Source organism: Helianthus annuus, chromosome 9 (genome assembly GCF_002127325.2).
Source record: "Helianthus annuus cultivar XRQ/B chromosome 9, HanXRQr2.0-SUNRISE, whole genome shotgun sequence".
NCBI classification, from domain to species: Eukaryota; Viridiplantae; Streptophyta; class Magnoliopsida; order Asterales; family Asteraceae; genus Helianthus; species Helianthus annuus.
The window spans coordinates 187,445,745-187,464,465 of NC_035441.2; the positions used below are offsets into that span (position 1 = coordinate 187,445,745).

The following is an 18,721-nucleotide window of genomic DNA, read 5'->3' on the forward strand; positions in this document are numbered from 1 at the left end:
ATGCTAATATCACATATATCCATTACTAGTTCATGTAATTATCAACACAAACATGTATCATTATCACGACAGTCAAGAATAGTCAAACCTATTCTATCACATACAATATTAATTGATGGACCTGACATCATCCTAACATAGAAGTCAATCACACATCTCAATATACATCATCTCATTAAAACCACATGAATTATCATCATCAGAAATCGATTGCACATGTGCTAGAGGTTGGGATTTGTGACTCTAAACTTTATCATACACAGTTTCACATGTGATGAATCATCATCACAATGAAACCCTTAACATGTGCCTGCTCACTAATCGAACACGTATGCTTAATCATCAGCGAATACCTAACAGGCAAACATCATCCGTACACATCACGTTACATGCATTATTATTATTGTTCAACATTTAAGGTCGTTTCCAATCAGGTTCATGATGCCACGGATCAATTATATTATACATGCTCACGTGTGAATCATGCTAATCAAGTTTATGCATAATCAAAACAATCAATCAATACCGTATAAGTCCGAACGTACTAACCAGAACTCAATTGATTTAAGAACTAAAGCGAGCGGAAGAGAGGGGAAGGTCTTGTGACTGCCGTCGTACCCTCAATGAATGGTAGGGTTTGTTGTTCAATCCTTTCCTATTTACGTAGCATGATAATATAGGGACAATAGGGTTGGGCCGGCCATAATAGTTAATAGCACCACAGGTTGGGCCGGTCACTTGTGATGTTCACAACCTAAATTGGATCAGTAATGATTGCTAATCAAGATAGTGATTTGGGCCAGTTCTATTGTTTAAAAGGTCCACTACCAATCCTGTTCTATTACACCGAACACATATACAACCTAAGTAATCATAAGGCCCATTGAGTGGTTTCAAGTATACAACTTGCACACCTAGTATCTAATGACACACACGTGCGACTGAATAAATCTTGCATGTCCATGAAATAAAAGCAATTGGATGTACGTCAAAGGTTGCAGGATTTGAGTAATGCTAACCTTGGTAATACGGGTTGTCACACACAGTCCCCTTACACACTACTTTAAGCTTTTGAATTGAACTCTAATTTTGAGTCAAGCTTAAACCTATTAAAAATATACTAAAGTTGATTGCACATACTCGTTTAGACCTTACTGTAGATGTTACAATAATAGTTCTTTGACGGCAATACCTTAGTGTAGATGTTACAATAATAGTTCTTTTGACGGCAATAAAATGAGAAATGGTTGTGTTGGGGTCCATTAATATTCGAAACTCAAAACTTTTGTGATGATTAACCCTCTTCATAAGCAACACCTTATTGAAAATGACCTTCAACCAATAAATATGTATCACTTTTCAAGATCATATCTCATTTTATATTTTATGGTCATTAATTGGTGTAATTCTAATAAATTATTAACCATAGCCACATAAAATCAATACTATATCATAAAGTAAACCACTTGAGGTACGTATGGCGCTCTATGAGGTTGTCTCAATTAATTTTTTTCCCGCATAAATATATTTATTAAGGAAACTGGATTATTGATAATGTTAAATTTAAAAATTTGTAGATGAGATTTTAATGATAAGGAAGGATTATTATTTTCATTATATCTTTTACTAATATTAGTTTTCTTTTGATCTATTATAGTTTTTTTAAATTATATAATTTTATAACAACTTTGGAATTATCATGATGTAAGTATCGAAATTATAATTATAAATAATTTTATTATGGAAAGTGGATTATTGATAATATTAAATTTTAAATTTGTAGAGGAGATTTTGATGATAAGGAAGCATTGTTATTTTCATTATTTCTTTTACTAACATTAGTTTTCTTTCGGTCAATTATAGTTTTTTTTAATTATATAATACTATAACAATTTTGGATTTATAATTATATAATTATTTAAATTATAATTAAAAGTTGGGATTATTTAAATTTAATATAAAAAAAAGCAGACAATCCAACACACGAGAATCAAATGGCTCTCTTCACCGAATTTTCTTGTCATTTTTACTATTTTTACGCATATGTATTTTAGGAGCATAATTAAAGTAGATTAAAAGATTATCAGTTTATCAAAAAGTAATCAATATCTATTAGTGGATAAATACAACTAACCTCGGTGTGTATATATATACTCTGACGTGATATTCAACTTATAAATATTGTCACTCTTTATCAACACGAATATACCTTTATTTGTTGTTCCTTTTGTTAGCGGACATAACTTATTTAATTTACTATTGACTATTTAAATTGTTTAGTAGTATGATTAAATTAATAACGCTTATAAAAATCTCAAAAAGCCAACTATAAAAAATATTAAAAGACCGCCTACCTTTTAATATATGTTATTTACATCAAACTCAATTATTTGCACGATAATATAAGCAACGTTTTCACGGAATGCATTTTGTTAGAGTAAATTACGGATTATACACTTGATTGTGCCCTTTATTCGTATATCAAATACATGTTATTTCTTTTAATTTCGACAATTACACTAGACTTTTGTGCATCCAAATTACAAGTTGGAGGATGTAGAAAAGGGTGTACAAATTCAAGATCTACCCAATCAAACGTAAAGCATTGTCGCCTGCTCTTTATCCAAAACCAAAAGTTATCATAAAGGGGCGTAATATGTAATTTACTTCATTTTATTACTTTTTTTTTAACAGTCATTTTATTACTTTTAACTAATGGGAACCGTGTAGTTTAACAATTCAACCACAAACACATATATCTATTATGTCCTTGCAAGTCTACGTTTAGTTTCATAATCTTTATTAAACGATAATTAAACTAGGCTTGTCCAAAAAGCTTGCGACACAAAGCTCGCTCAGATTTAGCTTGAAAAAAGCTCGCTCGATGTGTCTCGGTTTGAAACTGAGCTGAGTCGACTCGTCTCGGTTAGAAAGTGAGCCTACCTCGGCTCGACTCGTAACAAGCCAGATTGGCTCGGTTTGGTATCTTGGTTCGCCTTAGCTCGAATTATTTTACTCGTAATACATTTATTCTTTGATATATTAAAATATATTACAAAAAAAAAAGATTATTATTTACATGTATTTTAGGAGTGTAATTTAATATCTAAAACATACTTAAAGATTAATTATCATGCTAATGAACCAATAATGATTCCGTAGAAAGTTAAAACTTATTTTTATGTTATAGAACTTGATTTTGATTTGTAACGCATTAGATTAAACTTATTTTAGATATATTATTTTGAACTATTGAATAATATTTTAAACCATTGAATTTTGAAAGTTACTTGTAAATTTGCCTTTTTAAATCGAGCCAAACCAAATTGAGCCAGCCCAATTCAGTTTAAAACCAAACTAAGCTGAGCCTGAGCTAGGATTTTCAGCTCGGTTTATAATCAAGCTTAGCATAAGTTAACAAGACTCTACTCATGAACAACCCTAAATTAACCACATATATCTATATATGGTAATTATCGAATCGATATTAAGATGAGTAAAAACCTAACTTTTATAACCTATCACTATAAATATACACACACACAATATATATGATATATAAAAGGAATAAAGGAAATTGATGTATTCCCTCCAACTCCGATAACAGCCTTGCACCACCTCCCTTGTTACAGGGTCGCTCTCTCTCTCTACTCTGTCACTTTCCGGCGTCACCCTCGCCACCAATTCACACATTTACAAAGATATCTAACCTACCATTTCCCCACACAACCAAATTATATACACACACACATCGTATCCACTTCACAAATCACCCCTTCATATCCAATGGCAGAAAAAATCTACCCTGCCGCCAAACCCGCCGCCGGCCCACCCCCCGCCACCACCACTGCAAACCCTACCTTTCCGGCCACCAAAGCACAACTCTACAACAACTCCCGTCCAGTTTACCGTCCACAACCCCGTCGCAGTCGCCGCAGCTGCTGCTGTTGTTTCTGTCTCTGGATCACTTTCGCTATAATTGTTTTGATAGTTATCGCCGCCGTAGCCGGCGGAGTGATGTACGTGCTCTACCGTCCTCACCGCCCTACGTTCTCCGTCTCCGCTCTCCACGTCACTCAATTCAATCTGACGTCAGCGAATAAACTCAACTCGAGGTTTAATTTCACTGTAACCGCTCGAAACCCTAACAAGAAGATTGTGTTCTACTACGATCCGGTTTCCGTTTCGTTCGATTCTAACGGCGTTAATGTCGGTGACGGAACGATACCGGCGTTTGAAATGAAGAAGAAGAATACGACGTCGTTGAGGACGATTGTGACGGCGAGTGGACAGAGTGTGGATGATAACAATTTGAAATCAGATCTGAAGAATAAGAAGAGTGTGCCGTTGAAGATCCGGCTGGATACGAAAGTGAAGGCGAAGATCGGAAGCTTTAAGACGAAGAGGTTGCCGATTAGGGTTACGTGTGATGGAATTAAGGCGGTGGCTCCTGCCGGAAAAACGCCGACGACGGCGACGACGTCCGGTGCGAAATGTAAGGTGGATCTGAGGATTAAGATCTGGAAATGGACGGTTTGATTTGATTTGAGATGTTTGGTTTTGAATTGAAAATTGAAGAAAAAAAATGTGTGATTTGATTTTTGAATTTTAATTTTTAAGCAACTATATTTGTTCAAAATTTACTGGTTTTTTTTTTATGATATAATATGCATGTTTAGGAACAGGATGGGTTGTATCTATAGAATATATCATAAGTTTGAATATCTTTTGATTAAGGTATAATTCGAAACTGAATTTTTGTTATGAATTCTAGTATTTTTTGTAAATCGGTTAAAATAACTGTTTTTGTTTGTGTTAGTTACATGACATGTGAAGTATAGCATTAAGATTTACTAGTGTTTTATTGTATACGGATTTGTCCAACTAAGGGTTCAATTAGTATGTGATGTATAAACACTTACAACTTTAAGGGTTTAATTAGCAAAGTTATTGCAGTTAAGGTGTTGCTCTACGTAATATCAAAGGTTTGAGCCATGCTAAAGACGGATTTAGTGTGAATTTTGCTGTTCAAAAAAAATTTATCATAGCATTATGGTTCAATAATTATACATATTAGACAACAGTAGTGACTATTAAGCAAGGACGTTGATTGTTATTTTGATCTTAACTATCATGATTATGGTTCAATAACTATCCAAAGTATGTCATGATATGGTTACAAAAGAAAAATACTACAAGTTTAAACCGGTTTATAAAAGAAAACCAAGAAGAAAAATTAATGGTTGTTAACTAGCACAAGTATTTTTCTAGTTGATCCGTGTTCTTGATTCATTATTACTTCAGTTCTTGTAATTATACTGTTTACGAAAAATATCATCGTATGTTTTTCTCTTTAACGTACAATTGCCTTTAACGTACGATACGTACACGATGAAAAATCCGCATGTTATAAACCTCAAAAACGAAATCCCGCATGTTATATCTCTCAAATCCGCATGTTCACAAACTCGACAGACTTCATCAAACTCGGAAAGACTTCTCGCAAATCCGCATGCTCACAAACTCGGAAGACTTCCCAAAATCCGCATGTTATATTCTGATCGCATACATATCGTATGTTAAGGGATATTGTACAGTACATTTTTTATATATATAATTTTTTTTAAGATATATAAAAAGACTGATAACTATGTACAAGCTAATTTTTTTGTAAACGCAATTCCGAAAGTCAAACAACACCTAGATGGTGGTCAGACCATGTGTAGTCATAAAGCCCTCAAAGGGGCGTTATGCGCCATGTGGCATGCCACGTCAGCAAAGGGGCTTTATGGGGCTTTATGCAATTTGGGGCCGTAGTCATAAAGCCCCTGTGTAATCATTACTCTTTTTTCATTTTTAATTTTTTAATTCATTTTGTAAGTTTTTTAAAAATAAAATTCATTTCATTAAATAAAAAAAAGTACAATAAAATAAAAAAAAAACATGAAACTAGAAAAAAAAACATTAAACTAGCATAAAAAAAAAATTACACAATCAAAGATTATATTTTTTTTCAATCCGCTCCTTTTGAGCCAACGCCATTTTCAAAGCTTTTCCCGTTAAGTGGTCATGCGGTTTGGAGTAGAAGTCAAAGTCGTTAGCCCATTGTCGATCCCGCATAATCTCCGTAACTTTTTCGTTCTCCTCCAAACGTTTGTTACCGAGTTCGTGTATGTCTTGAAGCCGCTTGTTTATCTCCGAAAATGCGTGACTCATATCCGTTCCCATAGACATCGACGAGGACTCGGGTTTTTTCGCCCGGCCTTTTCTTCCGGGCGGTCTTGGTAGCTCCTCCACCGGCTCGTCATCCGGAATATCCTCGTCCAAGCCGATGTTTCGAGCGTCGGAGGTTGGCGTTTCGGGTTCACCGGACTCGTTTGTTTTGGACCTCTTTGATGGCCGTGTATTTCCCGAACGACCACTAGGAGTAGTTACGACGGCCCATTTGGGGCTATGGCGAAGGATTTGCCAACACTTCATGTACGGGAAATGGCCATTAGCCTCCGTATACTCGACCAATGCCTCTTGCGTAATGTCTTCATCGCTACTTCCACTTTTCCATCCGGAATACAAGCGTTGGTACACGGTTTGAAAGTTTGTGCACCTCTTGTTTATATCGGTCCACTTCCCCGATATAGAGTCCGGTAGGCGGTATTCTCCCCTACCCATGAGCTCGAAAAAGATTTCTCGTACTCGGTTCCAAAATACGGTTTTACTTTGATTGTTTGCTACACACAAAACAATATTAAATGTTAGCTCAAAATATAAAAAATAAAATCTGGAAATAATAAAAAACAGAAAAAAAAATAAAAAACAGAAAGTAAATAAAAACAGAAAATAAAATCTGGAAATAATAAAAAACAGAAAAAAAAATAAAAAACAGAAAGTAAATAAAAACAGAAAATAAAACTGGAAATAATAAAAAACAGAAAAAAAAAATAAAAAACAGAAAGTAAATAAAAACAGAAAATAAAACTGGAAATAATAAAAAACAGAAAAAAAAAACATAAAATAATAAACATAAAATAATAAAACAGAAAATAAAAAAAAACTGACAATAAAAAAAACAGAAAAAAAATTTAAAAACAGAAAATAAATAACCGAAAATAAAAAAAACAGAAAAAAAAATATAAAAAACAGAAAAAAAAATATAAAAACAGAAAAAAAAATATAAAAACAGAAAAAAAAAATAAAAATACCTATGACCGGGTCCTCCGAAACATCGATGAAAGCGCGGGTTAACGCATACTCCTCTTCGGGCTCCCACGTTTGCACATTTTTTTTCGTTCGGGTGTTGGTTTCAACTTTCTTTTTATGTGCCCGTTTTGCTTTTCCTTTTCCTTTTTGCGTCTCCGGTTGCGTATCCGGTACCTCGGGTTGCGTCTCCGGAACAACATCGGGTTCGCGTAGTGGGGAGCCGAACGCTTGAGCCGACCCAAACGCTTGAGACGACCCCATCCCATCCATGTTTTGACTTGGGTTCCACCCGTAGAGATTAGGGTCCCATGATAGCGGTTGGTTCAAAAGATTCATGAACCCGGGACTTTGTTGATTGTAGTCGAGAAAACCGGAGCCGAAAGGATTGGGTCTAGTGGGAACCGGTGCCACGGGACGAGTAGGATTGCCACTAGATCGCGGAGGAATGAAGCCCCGGTTGAATGGATTCATTGTATAAAATATGAAGAATTGTAAAAAAAATTTGGGAGAGATGAGAGTTTGAAGGTGTGTGGTAAAAAATTTGGGAGAGATGAGATTGATTTAAAGGAAAGTTGAAAATAAAATGAATTTTTTTTTTTTTTTAAGGAAAATGACCGTTACAAACGGTCAAAAAAATTCAAATATTTTGTCTTCACGCCGCTATGTTTATCGCGCCGGTAAAAAAATTTGGAACATAGCGCCCAGGGGGGCGGTGTTCCAGGCGCTATAATGGCGCTATGTTGGGCTAAAGCGCCCCATTACAGGTGACCTCATTGTCGGTGGAATAAACCGCGTCGTGTGTTGAGGTCTTGTCTGGCCCCATTGGCGTTGTTCACGCTTCTTGCATGTTGCAAACAAACGCAACACCCCATTAAGGCATTAAATGCTTACATCAACCAGAATCAAATTTCCAAACCAGTGATACTTGGGTGGTTTGGTTTAATATTAAAATATTCATTTTTGGAAACATTAAAAAAACACCTTATATTTGAATATTATAATTTTTTTAGTTAATTACTGTTTTCGTTTTCGTCCATTTGTTTTGTCAAAAATCACTATTTAAGTCTATTAGTTTAAAAATTGTAATTTCACATGTGGTTTCACTTTGGTAACCATTTCACTATTTATTTATTTTTTTTTTACATCGAAATAGTTGGTAAACGGGCAACAAGCTGCGCCGCTACGCCTTTTTGAATAGCAAAACTAAGCCTTTTAAAAACTACGTTCATAGATCTCGGGGTCATAACATTACTATGCATGACCCTTTGAACTCGACTAAGTAGGTCCACAGCCTCTGGCGCCAGAAAACCAAAAGTATCAAAAGCAAATGGGATAAACACGTGTTGGTTGTCAAGGCACGCTTTCTCATGTTTGGTCACTTTACCCGAAGCAGCCTTTAAAGCAGCCTGACCCACCGTGAAAGCACTACCCCCTAAGCCCACAAGCGGGGAAACCCCTGTTAGATCCACACAAGCATGTTTTCCTCCTACCCATCCAAAGACCAGAATGTCGGCCGGTCGAAGGGTAGATCTCCCTTCCAACGGGTCTGTTAAGAAATTAACGGGTGCCTCTTTCTTAGCAGAAATACCAGCGCACCTGAATATGTCAAAAAGAACATCCCTAACCAAATCATGTCGGTATTTTATGGTTGGGCTCGTTTAAGCAATATTGAAGCGAGCTCAAGCCGAGTTTTTATCCCGTCTGAGGTTGTTCTTAAAATAACTCAAGTCCAGTCAAGCTCGGGCTCAAATAAGTAGGCTCGAACCAAGCCGAGCTCGAGCTTCATAAAAACATGACGAGCCGAGCTCAGACTCGGCCCGGTTCGTTTACTCCCCTGCCTATGACAATATCCTCATCAAACCCACCAACGCCTCCACTTTCATATCCCCAAAATCAAAATCATACCCCTTTCTCATTATTCTCACTTAACAATTATCCTTAGTTTTAACACGCACACCAACTGTATGTTCAAAGACCTCAACCACCAAACATACCACCAAAGTGGTTCAAGATAAGAAACCACAAGTGGTTTCGAGCATTTCGAGCCCAGATTCTGATGCCTTTAAGTTTTCCCAGCATTTTGAGTCGGGATTATGAGAATCGTCGTTGGATTTTGTCTCCACTGAAGCTTTTTGATTCTCACCTCGCAAAAGCTAGCAGGTCGGATTCTGATGACCTGCCGGTTTTCTTGGTGACGACCCATCCGTATGCACTTCTGAGTTTAAACAGACTGGATACCATGGCGTTGAACTTGGTGATGGACACTGTTTTCGAATAGCAAGTGTGACAGAATGAAAATGCTTTTGGTGCTGTGAGGATGTTTAGAATTTTTCTATATTTTTTTATAATTATCTTATAATTAAAAGATTTATGAAATTGTTAAACAAATAAATTCCTTTATAAAACTAAATATTTTAAATTAGAATATAAGATAATCATTTAATTTGATTTATAAAATTATTAGATGAATTTAATGAATTTGTCTAATTTTTGGCATTTACAAAATATGATAGCCTATTAAATTGGTATTTTTTTAAGAATTAATAATGTTTAATTGTTTTAGAAAATATATATACTGATTTGGTTATTATATTGAATGATTATTTTATATAATTTAAGTCCCCAAATAGGAGAACCCAATTTCCTAAAATTAAGATATTGTTCGATCGCTCGGCACTTTATTTATTTATATTTTAGGGTGGTTGTTTATATTTTTAGATTCTATTCATTTCTCTTCGTGCGGTAATTCTCATGGACTTCGCAATCCGTGAGTAATTCTGTTGTTTTCACTATTTTACATTTAAAGATCTTGGGGTGTATCGTGTTACGTATGTGTTTTATTCACTTTATTATCAACATGCAAAAATTCAAAGTGTTATTATATGGATGTGTAGTTGTGATTTATTTATTTGTTATGTGATGTTGTAGTATATTGTATTCTATTATGTCATTGTGGACCCACCGGCTAATTAGGTTGTCGTATATTCACTTGTTTGTATATTCTCATTGGTATACATGTTTTCGTTGTTTGTGACATTTATATTAGCCTTTGAAAAATATGTTAAAACTTTTTCATGAAAATAATATAAAATCATTTTATAAAAATAAGGATTGCTCACTAACTACACTAACTTTTGTTGACCCAAAATTATTTTTTCAACACAATACAGGAAATCGGGTATGAGGATTGGAAGATGCGGACACACAGGACGGGCTTAGAAAAAAAATTGTAATATTATATTATGTTTCCTGATTTGAACGTTGTATGAATTATTTTCATGAGCTATGAGCAATTATCATGCCCCGTATCATTCTGTTGCGAGTCGGGGTGTAACACGTCATCACATTCTTCATCACTACCTTTACTATCCTCATGACTACTGTCTACTCTGACCTTCCTATGAATAATTCTTCATCATTTTCATTCTATACATTTATTGGTTCGTGTTCAAGCAAAATCATATTTAATGGTTCATGTGTCAATTCTCCTAAATCACGATCAAAGTTATGCACTTTTTGAACTTTCTCAACTTATACATCTACAACCACTAACCTGATTAAGAGCCCAAAGGAGTTCTATAGAGCATTAGCAATGATAACTAATAATTGTATTTCTAGATCTTGCTGACCCCTTTGATCAACTAAAGACTTATCTATCCTCTAGAGAAGATCAATTGGATGTCCTTTTGCTCGTATGTCGGTTAGTCCAAAGCTATATCTCTTTAACCGAGTATTACACGTCCAAAGCTATGTCAGATAGTCTATACAAGTTGTAAGCGGGGTTATGTGAAAAATAGAAGACATTAGAAGTAGATTTATGTTCGTTAATGACCTAATAGATGTCTCACTAACAAAAAAAGATTTGGAACACATTTTTTTGTACTAAAGATTTTGATTGGTTGTAAATCTTGAAATAGTTCTATATTCTATATTTTATAAAGAATCATCTTTTAACAAAAAAAAAAAAAAAAAAAAAAAAACGCATCGTTGTGCATGTAACAAAAAAACATCATTGTGAATATTTGAATTCGTGAGAAATCTAATTAATCACTATATAAGGGTACTCGGGGTGTCTTCGGTGACTTTGGTGCGGGATGGGGTCACAACACGAGCACAACGCTGCCGGCCCATCGGTGTGTGGTGAGTGAGCTTGAAGAGGGGAGTTGTCACCGAGGTGGGAAAGAAGAGAGAAAGATGGTTAATGGTGGACCCACACTCTTCCAACCAATCATAAATTTAGCTTCGTTTTTTTCTAAGAAAAAAAATTGTTTGGCTGAAGCGCTCGTAATGTTTGAGTGCAAAATGAGGAGTAAAGAGAGTAGTTGATATGACATGAGGTCATTGGTTAGGTGGAGAGTTTACCACTCTTCGTATAAGGAGCACCCCTAGCACCCTAAATATAAATTTATGTTGAACAAATTCGTGAGGAGAGTCGGAGAGGTGCACATTGAAATCATATTGAAACTGTTTAAAGGGTGCATAAAGAGTCCATAAGGGTGATCGGGGCACCCTTCGGGGACCCCATCGGTGACCATGCTTACCTATTAGGGGGGGGGGGGGGGCTGCCAATGAATAGGTGAGTTAGAGAGAGAGTGGGAAATGGGTGAGTGGCTGCCGAAGAGAGGGGAGGAGAGAGGGAGGAGAGAGGGAGAGCTTGACCAATCAAAAGTTTCCTTTTCTTTTTTTTTTTTTTTTTTAAAAAAAAACCAACTCACCTAATAGGGGAGTGCCGCCATCAAAAAGGGGTATTAGGGGAGTGTTAGAGGGGAGTTGACGTGGCTTATTCTGGTTGGTTACGTGTAAGAGGGGAGACTCACCTAAGAGGTGAGCACCCCTTACACCCTAAATAATAGACAAGTATTTGTTTTGTTGTAGGGTTAATATTTAGTGAATTTTGTGTGTTACAAGAACAACAACCATGCTCAGTCAAATCTCACAGCTATTGATAGGGTTCAGGGAGAATGAGATGTAGACACGTTTTATCTCTACCTTCAGAGTTGGGGATTTGTTACAAGATCCATATATCGTTAATTGTTTTGATCATTTGTGCGTTTCATCAAACGAGCCTTAGGCGGTCTGGAGTGGCAGCGGCAAAGGCATGCGGCATCGATCGGTGACCGATGCCAACCTTTTTACCGCACATGTTTTACCGATTGTGGGGAAGAAATCAGTGAGGGGTTGCCGATGCGGGGAAAGGGAGGGTAGGATGGAGAGAGGGGTGTGTGTGAGGTGGGGTCTATGCCATCTCAACCAATCACACATTTTTCATTTTTTTAAATAGTTTACCAATTCATGAAGTGTCTAACCATTGCCAACACTTTTGAACATATTTTACCACTTTGACATGGCACACTCTCATTGGTTGATTTTGAAGTTTACCACTTTCAAGTATCTAACCACTCCCTACACCCTTAATTCTATTTATTTATGAAATACACTAGGTTAGAACCCCGTGTATTACACGGGTTGAATAAATGTAATTTTATATACCAAATAATAAAACAATATATATTTAAAAATCTCATTTATTATATGGGTTGAAAAAATTTAATTTTATATATTAAATAATAAAAATAGTTTTTTTTAATAACCCCATGTATTGCATAGGTTGAGTAAATTTAATTTTATATATTAAATAATGAAAAAGTTACATTTTTAAGAATCTCATGTGTTATGCAGGTTGAGCACATGTAATTTTATATATCAAACAATAAAAAGTTATATCTTTATAAACTCTATGTATTATATGGATTGAATAAATCTAATTTTATATACTACATAATAAAAAAGTTATATTTTAAAAAACTTCGTGCATTACACGAGTTGTATAAATGTAATTTTTTATAGTAAAAAACAAAAATGTTATATATTTAAAAAACCTGGTTTATTATAGAGGTTGAATGAATCTAATAAAAATTTATATCGTTTAAAAAAAACTAACGGATATACTCGATATACGATGGATGGGTTGATTGCGGTGATGATTCTTATAAATGTCAAGTAAATATGGTGATTACCGTATTTGAGTTGAGAGTTGAACACTAAAATAAGTATAGAACCAATAAACATTGATTAATATTTTTGTTTACCCCTTATAAACATTTTTGAAATAGGTTCTACTCTTAACTAATTTAGTTTAATAAAATAAATAAATTATTTACATTATATTAATTTATATTTAGCGTATATCTTTTGTTAATTTCAGGATAAAGAATTTTGAAATCTAATAAATATTTTAAAATATTAGATTATCTCCTATGTGAATTGTTTAAATTTATATTAAATTTAATTTATAATTACCTTTTAATTGATATTATTTAATTATCTATAAAAAACAGATAACTTCAATAAATGACATGTGTCCTTCCATTAGTTTCTTTTATCATATAGTATAGATAAATATAGATATAGATGTAATCAAACGTTTTAAAAAATGGGATATTTATTTAAAGAAGTCTCCACTCTCCAACAACCCGGAACCAGCGAATAACAAATTAATAATCAATTTAAATATAACTTTTTTACGCAGTTTAACTGTTTGTCGATTGGTAAATTTTGCCAAAAGCAATTCCAAATCCTCATATTTTTCTTTTAGGTTCTCACTAAACATTCTTTCAACATTCATATACCAATAAGATACAAGTATATATATTTTTGCAGACAGAAAGTTATATACAAACACGTCTATTTTTATTCATGAGTAAATTACTATTTTGGTCCTTATGGTTTAGCGAGTTTAACACTTACAGCCTAAAAATAAATCTTTTGACGTACCAGACCCTATGGTTGCATTTTGTAATGTTTTGGTACACAACACTAACTTTGTTACTTTTGTCCAATTGAATCTAAGGGTATTTTGATCCTTTTACACATTAGTGATTGTTTATGTAAATCACAAAGTTCTTTAAATATAAAGAAACTATTTTTGTAATCATTTAAGTTTTTTATATTATTTTGTTCTTTAAATATAAAGAAACTACTTATGTAATCATTTAAGTTTTTTATATTATTTTGTTATTTGAACGATTATTATTCAATAAAATACATTTTAAATATACAAATTTATATTTTATAAACATTGTTTATAAATTCATTTGTTTTTAAATCCGTCCATCTTTAAAAAAAATCCTTCATTTTAAACCGTTTAAAGTCATCCTTTTAAACTTTGTATTCTATAATTTACTTATAGACATTTAATTAACAAAAGGTTTTAAACTTTGTTTTCTTTTTATTAAAATACTCCGTTTTTTATGTAAGTTTTTAAAAAGCGAACGGTTTTAATTAACAAAAGGTTTGAAAATGAACGAATTTTGAACAAAAGTTTGAAAAGATCGCTCATTTTTTAAACTTTTTTTAGAATGATTCATCATTTTTTCGATCTTGCATTTCTTTAGACCGTTCGACTGTTCAAAATTCTCTCATTTTTAACCTTTTATTTATTAAATTCGTTCGCTTTTTAAACCTTGCATTTGTTAATTTAACTTTTTAACTATTTGTATTTTATAAACAACGATCTTTTAAAAATATTTCGATTTTTAAACCAAACATTTGTTCAAAATCGACTGTTTTTAAATTCATTCGATTTTTAAAATCGTTCACTTTTTAATTCCTTCTATTTTTAAATCATTCATTTTTTTAAGTTTTTTGTTTCTCTAACGGTTATAATTAAATTATAGAATACAAAGTCTAAAAAATGAACGATTTACAAAAACGTTCTAAGAGGCTCGGTTTAAAAACAAATGATTATAAAAATGAACGACTTAAAAGAATCAAATTGTTTAAAAAATAAATGGTTTGAAGATGAACAATTTTAGAAAATGGTCTGTTTTAAAAAAGGTTAAAAACAAATAAATTTTGTTTATAAAATACAAATTTTCTTATATTTAAAACGTATTTTATTAAATAATGATCATGAAATTAACAAAATAATAAAAAAAACTTAAATAATTACACAAATATTCTCTTTAATATTAAAAGAAGTTTGTCACTTACATAAATAGCCCCTAATGTGTGAAAGGGCCAACATACCATATCACCTAAATGGACAAAAGCAGTGGCAAAGCTTGAAATTTTTTAAAGGGGTGGAAAACATATATACCCAAAAATTTCTATAGAACCGGGGGGTCAAAAAATATACCCAAAAAAAACTATATGAAACTACATATATAACACTACTGGCCGAAAAGTTCGGGGGGTCGGGCGTCCCTCCCGGCCCCTTCAAAGCATCGCCCCTGGACAAAAGTAACAAAGTTAGTGTTAGGGAAAATAAATATTACAAAATGCAATCTCAGTGTCTGATATGTGAAAAATATTTCTTTTCAGACTTTAATAGTTTAACTCACTAAACCATGGGGGTCAAAATAGTAATGTACTCTTTATTTATTTATGTCCATATTTCTATTTTCATTGATCAACATTAAATATATTAAATAAAAGTATTGAATAAGGAATAGGAAATAATGAGAAAATGACACCTAAGGCCAAAATTTTATAATCCAACATAATTGATGACACATGCGGACATGTTACATGTGATAGCTAGAAACTGAAATCATGGCCTCCAATTACGACCAAAGTGTTAGTTTAATATTCTCTTTGTCCCACAATGTTACACTATACACAAGATTTAGGGACATTAGGGTGCACACTTGAATGTTCTGAACCACAAGTGAACTTGACTGGTCAACCGAACTCACAACGAGCTCAGGTTCTGGACTTTTTAAATCAAGGATCAAAAGTGGTCTAATAGGCAGTTCATGACCAACGGTTTGGATGGTTCATTTCAAACAAGGATACATTACATTTGTATCAACATGTGTTTATTCGTTTGGGTTTCAATTTCACTCGGTATATTATTATAAATAATAAACACTTTAACCCATTTAATTTAAAATTGATTTGATTTTTCTTTAATAACACATTAACACCTGTTCATTGACTTTGTAAAAAAGAAATACGAATGCGCAATTGTGTTTAAAGTTTTTTTTTAATGAATGTTACGATATAATTCTTTTCGAAAACGAAGTTCTATTTTTAATAAAGTGTTTTTTTTGTATCGTAAGCTATAACGAGTGCCGGTACCATACGGGTGCCATGATAAACCGAACCGATTATGAACGGACAATGTTGAAAACAGAGTTGTATTCAAATTAGAGTCTTTTTGGTATCATGAGTTATAGCAAGTGTGGTATTGTACATGTGCCAAGATGAACAAACCCATTTTGGCCGAACAACAACAAAACTGGTACCAATAAGGGTTTTTATGGTATTCGATCGATGTAAAACATATGTTGATACCCTTCGGGCATATAATGACTTTATATTTAGTGCCAATACCTTCTCCACTGATGAAACCAGCGACCGTCGAGACCATTTGCCTCCTCTTAAAGAGCTGATCATCTTGGTAAGTTACGTTTCTTCTTTTTCAACATATGATTTTGCATCAGCGATATTTCATGAGGGTGCATTTTGATTCATCTTTTTTTTTCAACAAATAAGTGTACAAAGTGTTTCTAGGGTTTGTTGTTTCGGTACAAAAATCATGGCTGGTTATCCTTAACCTACCTCTGTGGATGCAAAAATGTGTCAAGCGGAAGAAGCCCTAAGTGCCCTTTACAGCCCGGAAGTTAACTGTAATCAAACATCTAGGAATCTTCTTTACGCCGTCCGCGGAGAACTTTCTCGGAGAAGAATGGTTGAAGAAGCTGGGGACGGCGATGACGGTTTACATGGTCACCGTAAATCTGTGAGTTTATACACCTTTTATTTACTTTTATATGAGTATGGGTTTCGTATTTGTTGTCGCAAATCAAGATTAGTGATTGTTTGTTGAGTATCTGGCTATTATTAAGTATTAACTGATTGATGTGTATAATTTGTACTATAGACCCAACAAAAGTTATCTACGGTTCATCGGCCAGCGATTGAGACACTGATGACAGGTGACGGCTAAGCATGGTGATTTTGTTGCGATAGTCACCCGGAGCGGCGGTTACGACAAATTAGGGCTTTGCATCTCTGGTAAGGCTTTTTGTTGATTCGAGTTTCTCAGGTTTTGTTTATTGTATGAAAATGAAAAACCAATGACTTTATATAGTTAATTTGGTTGAGACTGAAAGTTCTACGGCTAGAATTGACTAGGGAATTTTGAAATTGAGTGGACTACAAAAACTAATATAGAAAATGAGCTAAAGGCAAACATTTAAAACAATTAACCATAGGTATGTGCATTTTGTTGATTTCATAGGTATGCTTTTTACGGATATTTCATTGATTGAGATGCGGGAACTGTTACAACCCTTAAGTGGGTCAGCCTCTAAATAGAAATAGAAAGGAGAGGTAGAAGTAAAACTTTCTGCAAATTTTTCTTCTCTTCTCATTCAATAAATTCAATAAACATGGTGGCTTTATATAGCCTTACAACTTGAAAAGGGGAACATGTAATGCATACGTAACTGGAAGGAAACATGTGTGAGATAATGGGAAACATGGGTGATATTGGGAACATGGAAAACTAAGTGGGTAAAACAAACATGCAATGCATGCAAGCCTAATTTAACTTAATAGGAAAATGTGGTTGCTTGAGTTAAGGTCGTGGACCCGTATCAAGTCTCCCATCCTCAAAAACGGGCTTGTCCTCAAGACTGAGCCATGGTGGACTGGTATCCGCTTGCATGAACAGAAATTTAGGAGGTTGACAACGGTGACCTGGTTGATAACGTTCGTCGCAGTTAACACAAAGACCCGCAGCTCGGCGTGTCTGCATTTCAGCGGGCGTAAGCTTCTTGATGGGTAGTGGTTGTGCCGAAGTGGAAGGAGCACCCAACAAGGACTGGGTTTGGGTTGGTTTGGTTGACAAAGGTGGCGAGCCCGAATGGTTTGTGTCAAGAAGACCGACGTTAATTTTATCTTCTATAAACTTAGCAATCGAGTAGGCATCATAGAGAGTTCGAGGGTGATGTAAGGCGAGTTCTGAGTTAATTTCTTGTTTGAGACCCGATATAAAATAGTTCTTCAAGACTTCCGGTGTCAAGCCGACAACACGGTTGCTAATCTTCTCAAACTCAGCTTGATAAGCAATCATCGATGTTGTTTGGTGAAGCTTAAACAATGTAGCCCGGTGGTTTTCATAAGTGGAAGGGCCGAATCGGAGTTCAAGTGCTCGTACAAATTCCGGCCAAGTACCCAACACATGGTTATTGTGCAAATGTTTGTACCATGATAATGCTTCACCCACAAAATAGAAACAGACAATTGCGAGGCATTGGTTGACCGGAACATGGTAGAACGTAAAATAGTTCTCTGCTTGAAATACCCAATCAAGTGGGTTGGAGCCGTCAAATGTAGGAAGGTGAATTTTGGGTGTTCGCATGGCGAAGTTGATCGGTGGAGGGTTGTTCGGCGGTGGATTGTTTGGCGGAGGGTTGTTCGGCGGGGTTGTGGTGTTCGGTGGTGGTTGTGATGGGGGAACAAGACTAGTGACGCGGTGGCTGTGGCGGTTGGAAGTTTGGAGATTGCCTCGGTG

At 34.5% G+C, this 18,721-nt stretch overlaps 2 protein-coding genes and 1 long non-coding RNA gene across 4 annotated transcripts; 2 read left to right on the forward strand and 1 right to left on the reverse strand.

Moving 5' to 3' along the window:
• Nucleotides 1–3,556: 3,556 nt before the first annotated feature.
• Nucleotides 3,557–4,768, forward strand: LOC110880223 (NDR1/HIN1-like protein 13). Its single transcript, XM_022128811.2, has one exon. It carries the CDS (start codon nt 3,787–3,789, stop codon nt 4,537–4,539), a length of 753 nt encoding a protein of 250 aa, XP_021984503.1. The 5' UTR covers nt 3,557–3,786; the 3' UTR covers nt 4,540–4,768.
• Nucleotides 4,769–5,994: 1,226 nt separating this feature from the next.
• LOC110880225 lies at nt 5,995–7,742 on the reverse strand. The gene is made up of 2 exons (XM_022128812.2): nt 7,200–7,742; nt 5,995–6,728 (listed from the first exon to the last, which is right to left on the reverse strand). The coding sequence occupies exons 1-2, from the start codon at nt 7,666–7,668 to the stop codon at nt 5,995–5,997; spliced, it is 1,203 nt and encodes a 400-aa protein (XP_021984504.1). The 5' UTR covers nt 7,669–7,742.
• Nucleotides 7,743–16,518: 8,776 nt separating this feature from the next.
• Nucleotides 16,519–17,242, forward strand: LOC118482294. Of its 2 annotated transcripts, none has more exons than XR_004868278.1 (3): nt 16,519–16,600; nt 16,714–16,942; nt 17,084–17,242. It is a non-coding gene; the product is annotated as an uncharacterized LOC118482294 (long non-coding RNA). The 2 variants fall into 2 exon arrangements; XR_004868277.1 differs by having other exon boundaries at nt 16,552–16,600; nt 16,696–16,942.
• The last annotated feature ends 1,479 nt before the right edge of the window (nt 17,243–18,721 follow it).

Coding starts and splice junctions, on each gene's coding strand:
- LOC110880225 (XM_022128812.2), bottom strand. CDS start 7,668: ATGAATCCATTCAACCGGGGCTTCATTCCTCCGCGATCTAGTGGCAAT. Junction 6,729..7,199: donor TTCGGAGGACCCGGTCATAG/GTATTTTTATTT, acceptor TTTTGTGTGTAG/CAAACAATCAAAGTAAAACC.
- LOC110880223 (XM_022128811.2), top strand. CDS start 3,787: ATGGCAGAAAAAATCTACCCTGCCGCCAAACCCGCCGCCGGCCCACCC.